The sequence below is a fragment of the Aquarana catesbeiana genome, linkage group LG01 (genome assembly GCF_042186555.1).
Source record: "Aquarana catesbeiana isolate 2022-GZ linkage group LG01, ASM4218655v1, whole genome shotgun sequence".
Taxonomy (NCBI): domain Eukaryota; kingdom Metazoa; phylum Chordata; class Amphibia; order Anura; family Ranidae; genus Aquarana; species Aquarana catesbeiana.
This window is the reverse complement of record NC_133324.1, coordinates 323,046,511-323,058,644: the sequence shown is the minus strand read 5'-3', so window position 1 is coordinate 323,058,644 and position 12,134 is coordinate 323,046,511. Positions and strand designations below refer to the sequence as shown.

At 43.7% G+C, this 12,134-nt stretch overlaps 1 protein-coding gene across 2 annotated transcripts in view; it reads left to right on the top strand.

Moving 5' to 3' along the window:
• The window catches only part of TPCN1 (two pore segment channel 1), a 247,447-nt gene that overhangs the window by 11,485 nt on the left and 223,828 nt on the right, over nt 1–12,134 (top strand). For both annotated transcript variants that reach the window (XM_073630364.1, XM_073630356.1), the window contains exon 2: nt 3,446–3,729. In XM_073630364.1, the coding sequence (XP_073486465.1) occupies nt 3,627–3,729 (103 nt within the window). In that variant the 5' untranslated portion in view covers nt 3,446–3,626. The remainder of the gene's footprint in view (nt 1–3,445; nt 3,730–12,134) is intronic.

Here is a 12,134-nt window from a genome sequence, read left to right as displayed (position 1 = left end):
TACATTGGAGGAACATGTGAACAACATCAAAAATGGGATCAAGTCGGGGGGGAGGGAGCAGATAAGCGGTGGTTCCACTTTTGGGTGGAACGCTCCTTTAAGCAGATCTTGATCTGGCAAATAATCTGAACTTCAGCAATTCTTCAGTTTACAAAACACCACCACTCACAGGGAACATGTGAACAACATAAAAAATGGGATCAAGTCGCATAATATCTCCAAGCACTACAGATTCATGGTTCATGATAAGAATCCTAAATGTCTCCAGTTTTGGGGCATTGAGAGTGTTGCCAAGTATTGGAGAGGTGGTAACTTCCTGAGACAAATAAGTCGCAGGGAATCTTATTGGATCCATGACACCAAGGTTCTTGCGCCTGAAGGTTTGAATATTGAATTCGATGTAAATTGTTTTATCTCTGACCGGTAGCTTCTGCTTTTTATTTTTAGTTTTATTTACATAATAATTAGATATTTTTTGTATCAATTTTAATATGTTTATTGTAGTATAACATATGATGTTGGCATTCTAGAGGATCAGCAGGGACGCTGGTGGTTATTTATTTTAGTTTAAATTTGTTATTTATTTTTAAGCATACTTTATTTTTAACCATACTAGCTTTCCTTGTGTACTGTTTTTGGTTATACAACGAACGCAGTGCTTGATGGGGATTCAGCTCTCTTTCTACTTCCTGATTATCAGCGTTCCGCCACCTGGTGGTTGTTATAGTGGCCGGTACACATTCACCCATAATGGCCAGATGGATCAGCTGATTAGATCTATAAAGCGGGTGACGAACATCATGCCGTCGCCGCTGAAGAAGTCCCGCCCCCTTTTGGGATGTAACGCGTAAGGATACCACATGACCTTGTTTGTGACGTTACCCACGTCCCACAATGCTGATCCTCGTAGATATACTCGCTATCTAATGCCATTCATCCTAGCACTGGGGTACAGTGCGAGATTTGTGAGTGATATTCATCTTTTTAAATAAACAATATTTGGATTAAATCAGAGAGCACTAGATATTGTTGCTTCTATTCCATGTACCGATCTCGGAGTTGATGAGGAATCCAGGTCTAGCTACTTACACCGACATTGCACTTTACATGCTGAGAGATCTTGCTGACCTAATTACCCACAAGGGAATTGCTGTTTTGACCTGACTGATTTACTCAGGGGTCCACCGCATGAGGTGAGGGGCCATTTCGCTTGTTGGTGGAGGGTGTCACAGAAGTCACCGTACATGTTTTACTCATCACTTATCTCACTGGATATCTGTTAGTGCTCTTGCAATCAACTTGCCTTATGAAGAACTTTTAAGGACTGTTTTTATTTGCATTTTTATTCGTTTTTGGTGCTAATTTTAATTGCTTTTTGTTAGTTTTGTGTAATCAGTTAGCGCTGTACTGCCTTTCTCTATTGTCTATTTTGGGATTTGATATTTTGACCCTCAGTATTTCAGCTGCTATTATTCGATATTTTTGTTGCGCTGGTTGATTCTTTTTTATAATGGCATTGGATGGTAATAAGGAGGAGGATCACCTACTGCGAATGCACGAAGCGTGCTGCACTTTCTAAATGGCCCGGCGGCGGAGGGGGACCGAACTTCCAAAGGAACAGCGCAGTTTTCTATAAGTGGGAAGGGTACCTGTCAAGAACAGGTACCCATCCCCCCCCCCCCCGAAAGGTGCCAAATGTGGCACTGGAGGGGGGGAGGGAGCAGATAAGCGGTGGTTCCACTTTTGGGTGGAACGCTCCTTTAAGCAGATCTTGATCTGGCAAATAATCTGAACTTCAGCAATTCTTCAGTTTACAAAACACCACCACTCACAGTGAAGATGTCTCCTCACCTTGTAACACAGAACTTGTTAATAAAGAGGAGGTCAATAAACACTTTTTATTGGAGCCAGCAGATCAGCATGTAGATACTGTTTCCAGCTCTCCAGTCCTCATCCTGTAATGAACATGTAAATCACAAAAAGAGGCTCCACATAGTTACTTTAAATGTAAGGATTTTTCATCTTTAACAATCAAATTTTCAGGGCCAAACAGCTAAACAAGAATATTTTTTTTGAACACATGGGATGGTCAAGATACACACAGAAGGAATACTTGTAACCAAGTGTTCTTGGCTCTTTCTCTTGTTTTGAGGTCTCTACAATTAGAAAGTAGTGTGTGTGTGTGTGTGTGTGTGTGTGTGTGTGTGTGTGTGTATATAAAGCAAATGGAATGCAAATATTTCTTTTCTATTTGTAATTTTTACTAAAATAATAATGACACAAGTGGCAGAACGTCATAGTCATAGATCCGACCCTTTCAAACATACTTTAAGCACAACAAAACAAAGATCAATCAGGTGATTGTAAAGTCTCGTTTTTCTTTCTAAAAAAATAACAAACCTGTTATACTTACCTGCCCTGTGCAGTGGATATACACAGAGCAGCCCAGATCCTCCTCTTCTCAGGTCCCTCTTCGGTGCTGCTGGCCCCTCCCTTCTGTCGAGTGCCCCCACAGCAAGCAGGTTGCTATGGAAAAAATGAGAATCATGATTTTGTTGCTTAGAATAAAAATCACGATACCCATGGCATAACATCATCTTTCACATTATAAAAAAAAAAATTGGTCTAACTTTACTTTTAATCGTGCAGCTCTAGTATGTATGTATGTATCAAAAATGGTATTTCTGCTTTTTATAGTTCATTATAATACTTTGGATTTTTAGCAAATATTACCCCAAGCATAAAAAGATACAGTAAGTATTTTTAGTTATTTAAAATGTAATTGATTAGAAAACATTTACACTTTACATTTGGTGGCACCATTAACACGGTCAATTTAGAGTGAGCAACTCCCATCAGTGGGTAAAAGAAAACATATTGGACTCTCAAGTGGTACAGGTGTTAAACAATCTGAAGGTAAAACACGCTGTTTAAGCCCACTAGGATTTAGCCCATTAACAAAAGTAAGCTAGGTCATATATCTTGTAAAGACTAGACCCTTTACCCATATATGTAACCTGGCAAGTGATACCTCCAATTTTTTGCAGCTTCTAATGACAGACTGACACTGTCCATGGCTGTTTGCATGTAATCAATCAAGGTGGGACAGATGAGTGTCCCTGTACATAGACTATTTGTATCCAGGGGTACTTATCTAAGCGAAAACCCCTGGCCGTAACTGCTGCAAAATACACATTTTCTGTAGATTTTTTTCCTTCAGATTTACCAACACCATATAATATGAGGTCAAACCTTAAGTTTCAATTTCTATGCAATCAGGCAAGCCCTTGCATTACATGGTTTTGGTAAATCTAAAGGAAATCGGACAACACAAGTTGTATAGTGTGTATGGGATCTAAGAGCATTGATTTATATTGTCTCAAGAAACAAGTTTTAATATCAAATGTAGCTTGGTTAAATTATTTTTCACTATTGTTGTTTGCAGAAGCACCAGTTTTTTTTTTATTTCTGAGGAGATGAAGTTGCCGATGTGTCAGCCAGTTTTAAAGCTTCTCCATTCGTGAGACCCTCCATGTTAAGCCTCTCTGCCAGAAGACTGAGCACATTGTCAGATGAACCTCACATAGTCACCAGAATCTCAAGAGGATTGCTGGATTATTTTAGGAATGGCTGGAAAACAGGAAGACGATGACCCACTACTTATCTTGGAAGAAAATGGAGGTTTTGGAGATCCTTCTGGTGAGGACACAAACAGTGATGTGGCTTTAGGTAAGAAACTTAGAATTCTGCTAACCATCCACAAAGTAATCCAATTACTTTGTTATTATTAATTATTTCAATTTTTGTGACATTTCTTGTCAATGCCAGCTATGATAATTTGTGCCAAAGAATATTTTATATTATATTATAAGTCCTCTTTTATTTAGTAGTTTATGCTTATTCCAATGGTGGATATGCCACTGTATAATGTACATACCCTAGGGTTGTCCCGATACCGATACTAGTATCGGTATCGGCACCGATACCGAGCATTTGCCTAAGTACTTGTACTCGGGCAAATGCTCCCGATGCTTCCCCGATACCTAAAAGTCAGCTGTGATCGGCGCATGGGGGAGATACAAGCTTCTCCCCCAGCGGCTTTCAGCTGCTTTAGTGACACAGCGGTGATCGCTCACCGCTGACTGTCACTGCATTATCCTCCATGCCCCCTCCGTTCCTCTGTGCCTCTCCGCTGTCCCCCTCCGTTCTTCTCTCCTTTTCTGTCCCCCTCCGCTGTCCCCTCCGTTCCTCTTTCCTCCTCTGTGTCTCTCCGCTGTCCCCTCCGTTCCTCTTTCCTCCTCTGTGCCTCTCCGCTGTCCCCCTCCGTTCCTCTTTCCTCCTCTGTGCCTCTCCGCTGTCCCCTCCGTTCCTCTTTCCTTCCCTGTGTCTCTCCGCTGTCCCCCTCCGTTCCTCTTTCCTCCTCTGTGCCTCTCCGCTGTCCCCCTCCGTTCCTCTTTCCTCCTCTGTGCCTCTCCGCTGTCCCCTCCGTTCCCCCCTCCTTCTCTGTTCCCCTCCTTCTCTGTCCCCCTCCGTTCTCCCCCTCCGTTCCGCCATCCTCCTCCTCCTTCCTTTGTGAATAGACAGACAGAGTCAGCTGACTCTGTCCATTCACATAACTGAAACATTGTAATCTCTTGTGATTACTATGTGTCAGTTTATGAATGGAGAGGAGCCGCTGTCTTCTCTCCATTCATTCTCAGTGCAGCTGAGGCTGCAGAGAAAGGGACTGGGGAATCTCTATCCTCTGTCTCTTTCTCTGTCTCAAGGGGGAGATATCAGAGGTCTGTTAAGACCCCTGATATCTCACCAAAGCCCCCCAACAGGGCTGATTAAAAAAAAAACAAAAAAAACACATATTGCAATAAAGAATAAAAAAAAAATAATTGTAAAAAATAATTGTAAATTTAAAAAAAAAAACCAAAACAAAACACACACACACACATACACCGTTCACCCCCCCCCCCCCAAAAAAAAAAAAAAAAAAAAAAAAAGCACTGTTAAAAAAAAAATAAAAAAAAACACTGTCACGTGACATAAAAAAAAAGTATCGGTATTCGGTATCGGCGAGTACTTGAAAAAAAGTATCGGTACTTGTACTCGGTCCTGAAAAAGTGGTATCGGGACAACCCTATTCTAACATCTTGATTGGCAATTTATTTGCTCTGGTGCCACACAAACTCAGTAAGCAAATTTTTCCACTGGGCTGTCTTCATAAGGCAGATGCATACTACAGCCCCATTCATTCTTGTACATGGACCACACTTATGGCAGAACCTAGCTATCCAGCATAGATTCACAGTTGATGGTTTTCTTTTGTTTCACTGCTGTTAGGAGGAGTTTTCCTCTCTCTGGGCTCGGACACTTTTCTTCCACCTAATGTTTCCCATTCTATGGTATTTCATGGACCCTCCTTAGGCAGTAGAATTGTATACCAATTCAGCGCTAGAACAACAGGGGTTGTGAAGAGGAAAAAAAAAAGGAAACAAGCCACCAATAGTGTAAAAGAGATCAGTCAACCTAGCCAATCTTGACATAGTTTTCTTGGGGACAGATAGTACTTTCTTTTTGATACTAAACTTTAAATGTTATACTTAAAGAGGAGTTCCACCCAGGGGGGCCGTCAAAAAAAAAAAAAAAAAAAATTAAAAGTCAGCAGCTACAAATACTGCAGCTGCTGACTTTTAATTGGACACTTACCTGCCCCTGGGTCCAGCGATGGGGGGGATCGAAGCCCCGCTCGTCCCCCTCCTCTGCTTGTCGGCGCCGGCATTGCAACTGTGGGTGCCGGGCTGTGGCTTCACAGCCTGGCACCCACTGCGCATGCGCGAGCGGTGCCGCGCGCCGTGATTGGCCGCTCAATCACCTGGGACCTGTAATGGGTCCCAGATGATTGACAGGAGGGAGGGAGCAGAGTGGAGCCCTTCCTGTGCCGAGGGGGAAGTGATGTCACCAGCCCAGGCAAAGGAACAGGCAGACTACAAGGGACCACCTAGCAACAGGCATTTAGAGGTAAGTGAAAAAAAAAGAAATATCCAAATGTTTTTTTGTTTTGTTTTTTAGAATTTTTCCAGGTATTTTTGTTTTTTGGGTGGAACCCCACTTTAATATATTTTTTCTAGAAATGAGAGCGAAAATGGTAAAAGTTATGAAAAAAAAAAAAAAAAATTTTTTTGTGTGATTTAAACCACATAAAAATGTAGAAAGAATAAGCATGGTCTTTTTTTTATTTTTATTTTTTTGTTTTTTTTCCCCTTTTTTATTTTATTTATTTAAATAACAGATTTGCTTGTTTGTGAAAATATGTTGTGTATCTACTAGATTTTATTTATTAAGCTTCATGACAATAGAAGTCCATATCTTTGAAAAGTTATTGAAAGACTCAAAGACTAAATTGCACCATTTTGAATAGCAAACAGTCAAGTGTCAGACTTAGCGGTGCACCGAAATGAAAATTTCGGTGCTGAAACCAAAAATTCATAATGCACTTGACCGAAACCGAAATTGACGGTTTAAAAAAAAATATATATATACTTTTATAAATAGTTGTATTTTATATTCAACTTTTTATTTAATATCATGAATTTAAATGAATGTGAATTTGTCGGCCATTATCAGTACCTTTTTGAAGCAGTGTTAAAAATCCTTCTTGCCTCGTTTTTGGTGCATATTTGGCAAACCGCACCAAAAACACACCTCCCCATTGAAATGCATTGAAAACAAGAAAGGACGCATGAAAAATGCACTCTTGTCACGTTTTTGATGCATTTTTTGAGTCACATGACCTATGGAAAAATACACCATAAGTAAGATAAATTCACGGGCGTTTTCGCCATTATCGCTACTTTTTTTTTTTTGTTTCGGCACAGCGCTGAAAACCCTATTTTCGCCAAATAATTTTTGGCGGACGAAATTTCAGTGCATCGTTAGACTGGGTATGTTTTTGAACATTTTATAAATTTTATAAACATTTATAAATTAAAAATTGATGTTTCTAGTTTTATTTTTCAGTTTCTTATGTATATGAGTAGATGATGATGCTATAAAATACTTACCGTAATTAAATATTAGTTGATCCCGCCCCCTCATACCTCATAGGACCCTTCTCCCATAAATCTTTGCTCCAAGTCAGAGGCCGTGGTTCCTTTTTTGTCCTCCTCCTACGACCAAGATGATGTCTTAGCTTTTTCAGGAAGTTTTCCGTAATACAGGCCTGGTGGTGTGCACAGCGATACGTTGGTGGTTAGCGGTGATCCTCTCTGAAATCCAGCTATCCTAGCTATTAGCAGGTAGACATGGGCGATATGATGTGATGCCATGAAGAGCTTACTAGCCTGGCCATTGGCAGGCAAGCGGCAATATGGCCAAACGCGCCAGCTATTACTGCCCTGGTCGTGGGGTGGGTCGAGCGACATCTCCCCAGTCCCAGGTCTGGTCTGGATTGTGCCATGGTGGTACAAAGATTCATTTTCTTATGGAAGCTGTATGTGTTTTGTGTATCTCCTTGTTTGCTGTCAAGCTCCAGTGATTGGCCATGGCGGCTGGAGCGCAGCTGCATTCTAGCTCGCCGTTTCAGGAAGTCGCCGGGACCTGTCTGTGCATCTGCAAGCCGCGAACGAAGCTGAGGTGTGGTTCGCACAGGCGCAGTTCCGCCAAAATGGGGGCGGTTAGTGCATTTGCACAGCTGCCGACGGATAGCAACGTTTTCCGGTGCAGGCATGCTGCGGGGTGCAGTGACGTCATCAACGGCGGCAGATTTAAAAATAGCTGTCAAGCAGCTATTCTTTGGGATGACTTGGGGGCTTATGTGGCAGTTTCCCCAGTCACTGGTCTCCGAGTTTACAAGGTAAATTGCTTGCTGCAGGCTCCCAGGTTCCTCGCTGCTGGCTATGTTTGTTATGTGCTCTCTCATGCCTGTTGTCACTCCTGTTTCTCATCTTTAATGGTTCATTTCAGTTTCAAGCTGCCTTGTTATGGATCTGTCACCGCCCCCCTGTGGCCATCCCTTGTGCTGCAGGTAGGATTGAGTTACCGTATTTATCGGCGTATAACACGCACAGGGGAAAATCGTGGGTGCGTGTTATACGCCGAACCCCGCTAATTGTGATCTATCGGCGTCGATCGCCGCCGACATTGCCTGTAGTTTTAAATATGGCACCGTGGAGTTCGGAGGGACTCGGTGGAGCTGAACGAGAGCCGCCGAAATCACAGTGACTGGGCGGAGCCAAGATACACATAGTCGAGTGTTCTCGGCTCTTTCCAGGGCCGCTCACAGTCACCCCCCAGTCCCGCCATTGGACCTGTGTTATGTCCATCATAGGGCGGGACTGTGAGCGGCGCCGGAAAGAGCCGAGTAAACTCGACTATGTGTATCTCGGCGGCGTTCGTTCAGCTCCGCCGAGTCCCTCCGAACTCCGCGGCGCCATATTTAAAACTACATGATATGTGTATGTCGGCGGCGATCTGTCCAAGCATGGACACTGGGGGCAAGGCTGCACTGACCACTGGGGGCAAGGCTGCACTGACAAGGCTGCACTGACAAGAGTGCACTGGGGCAAAGCTGCACTGACAAGGCTGCAATGGACACTGGGGCAAGGCTGCACTGACACTAACAAGGCTGCAGATGGACACGATAAGGCATTGATGGGCATTTTAATGTAAGTTTTTTTTTTTCCTTAAACTTCCCTCCTAAAAGTTTTTTTTCCTTAAAATTCTCTCCTCAACTTGGGGTGCGTGTTATACGCCGATAAATACGGTATTTTCTTCTTGTGATGCTTGGGTTCACTTATTCAGGGGCTATTAACTCTTTCTTTTCCACTCAGCCCTTCTAGGTCTGAACACCAAAACCCTGCACGCGAAGATAAAGACCATCCTAGGTCTCCACATCGTCACTTCTCTTCGAGCTCCAGACGTCATAGATCTTCCTCAAGATTGAGGCACCACAGAGAGGAGTCTAAAACCACCTCCAGGCGACACTCTCACTGCCAATCCAGCCGCTCTGAGAGGAAAGCCTGCTGGGGATGCGGGCCCAGGTCCCTGAAGGCAAGTCGCTCTGTGAGCGATGCTTCGCTAAAGCCGCAAAAGAAAGAAGGTAGAGACAACGAGTGGAAGCACTGGTCAGAAAGGTGGTCCGTGAGTCCCTGAGCAAAGTGGATTCTGATCGTACCCACAACCCTGCTGGAGACACCATGTCAGTCCCTATTGGGGATGATCTCGAGGCTCCAGGCCCTTCACAGCCAAGCTATTCTTCTTCAATTGAAGCCTCAATCAGTGAGGCAGATGTAGATGACCCTGGTGCAGGTTTTGAATTTGCCTTAGTACCACAGCTGGTCAAAGCTGTAAAAGAAGCTTTGAGATGGGAAGAGCCAGTGGAGGCACCCTCCAAACAGAGGAAATATTTTAAACACCTCAAAAAAGGAACGCCCTAATTTCCCCTTTTTGGCTAAACTTGGCGAAATAATTACCGATGAATGGGGTGGTGTTGAAAGGAAGAATTCCCTGTTAACAAAGGTATCAAAGATGTACCCATTTAAAAGCAAGGATGTGAAACATCTGGAGTCGGTTCCTCTCATTGAGGCAGCCCTAATGAGATTGGTGATGCACGTCACACTCCCACTGGAGGATACTGTATCAGGGATGGCCTGGAGAGGAAAATTGATTCCGACCTCAAGCGCATCTTCATTACAGCTGGTATGACCTGCAAACCAGCTGTAGCTCTCGCAGCTCTTTCTAAAGCGATGGAAGCCTGGACGGATGACATAGATGCTTCTCTGAGGAGCATCTCGGAAGAAATGGCCAGGAGCTTACCTATTCATAAAACGAAGGTTGGCGGCGTTTCTGGGGAGGCTTCCCTGGACATAATTTGCCTGGTGGCTCGAAACATGCTGTCATCTGTCACTGCTAAGCATGCCTTGTGGCTGCGCCCGTGGGTAGCGGACCCTGCCTCCAAGCAGGCATGGTGTAGGATTCCCTTTTGAGGGTTCGTCTCTCTTTGGGAACAAATTGGACAGTGCCATCACATGTGCCACAGGGAGCAAGTCAGGATTCCTGCCCGAGGATCGCCATGTGCTAAACCAGAAGAGAACGCAGCCCAGGCAAAGTTCAGATCAAATGTCCTCATTTGTCTATGAGTTTTGGACAGCAGCAGCCACAGCTACATTTAATTTTTCTTTTGACGTTTTACTTGGCCTCTGGTCTGTGCGCCTGGATTTTTGTTTTTAATTTTAAGGTTCAGATCAAGCAAGGGATGCTTGCCGCTATAGGCCTGGCCATGAGTTCAGGAAGACTTGGAAGAAAAACCAGCCTTCGGACCAGAAGTTTTCAAAAGGGGCATCTTCCGGTGGACGAGAAGCCCCTAAGTTACATAGTAGGTGAGGTTGAAAAAAGACATGAGTCCATCAAGTCCAACCCATGTGTGTGATTATGTCAGTATTACATTGTATATCCCTGTATGTTGTGGTTGTTCAGGTGCTTATCTAATAGTTTCTTGAAACTATCAGTGCCCCCCGCTGAGACCACCGCCTGTGGAAGGGAATTCCACAGTGCTCTAGAATGCTCTACCAGAGGATTTGGAAAAAAATTGCAGACTACACCTCTTCCACTGCAGGATCCTGCAATAACCCAAAGATGCATGATATTCTGTGCTTCCTACAATCGGGCTTGGATCTTTCCTTGTCAGTCAGCTTGCTGCGGGTCCAAGTCTCTGCAATTTCTGTCTTTACGGGAATTACCTGGACTAGACACCCTTTTACTCAACAGTTCTTCAGAGGAGCAGTGAGCGTGATACACCCCCTCCAGAAAAAGCCAAGATTCTCTAAATGGGATCTTCCCTTTGTCCTCGATTTCTCCTCTGGAGGAGAGTTGGAACATACAGATCAGTCCTCTATTAAGGCAACTTTCCCTGAGAGTTGCCTTCCTGGTGGCTATAACATCGGCCAAGAGGGTCTCCGAAATTGGCTCTCTGGGATGGAAGGAGCCATTTCTAACCTTTTTTACTGATTGGGTAGTTTTGATACCTATGTCGGGTTCAAACCCCAAAGTGTCATCTGTGTTTCATGACGATTGGGTGATTGCTCATCCAACGTTCAGATCTACCGGAGATTCCAGTGTTCATCCCCTAGATGTCGGGAAAGCTCTAAGTCAGTATCTAGAAGGTAAAGCTCCGTTCCGTCAGTCCAACTACCTGTTCATTCTTTTTCATGGAAGAATAAGGAAATGCGTGCCTCTTCCAGATATATCACAGCATGGATTGTTCAGACCATTCAGTGGGCTACAAAGCTAAGGGCTTGGCGCCTCCCAGAAGTGGTGACCGCTCACTTAACTAGAAGCGTGTCTACATCATGGGCAGCTTCACATCACGTGGCTCCAAAAGTTATTTGCAAGGCGGCCTGGTGGTCTTCAATTAACACGTTCATGGCGCACTACTGCGTAGAGCCAGCCTCGTTATCTTCTGTTAAATTTGGTTTACGTATCTTGTCTGTTGATGGTGCCAATTAAATCTTTTTTTTCTTTTGTCCAGCACTCTGCCCAAGCGGGTATGTATGGCTAGTTATATCCCACACGGCTGCCATGGAGTCTGTCAGAAAAACTGAAAATTTCTATGAAATACATACCGTAATTTTCCTTTCCTGATGGACTCCATGGCAGCAGGAGTTCCCTCCCAGTGGCTGAAAAAGGATAAATTATGAAACACGGCCTCTGACCTGGAGCAAAGATTTATGGGAGAAGGGTCCTATGAGGTATGAGGGGGCGGGATTAACACACATGTTGGCTACCATGAAGTCCATCAGGAAAGGAAAATTACGGTAAGTATTTGATAGAAATTTTCCGGTATATTACTACTCCTATACATAAGTGCACCACATAAGTAGGTCTTAGTCACATGGTGTGAACATGGCAGGGCCCAGAAACAAGAGAGCGCATTCTGGCTCTCAGTGGAGCACCGATTTGCATCTACAGTGGCTCTGAAGTGACAGGACATCAAAAGCAGAAACAGAAAAATTGGGAAGGAAAAAAAAATGCAAAAATATTCAACAAAATAATAAATTCAGTGATGGCATGGTAAAAACTGCATCCAACAATTAGTTCAGCTATCTTTCCCAGACAAAAAAAAAAACTACCATATAAGTATGCCTTAT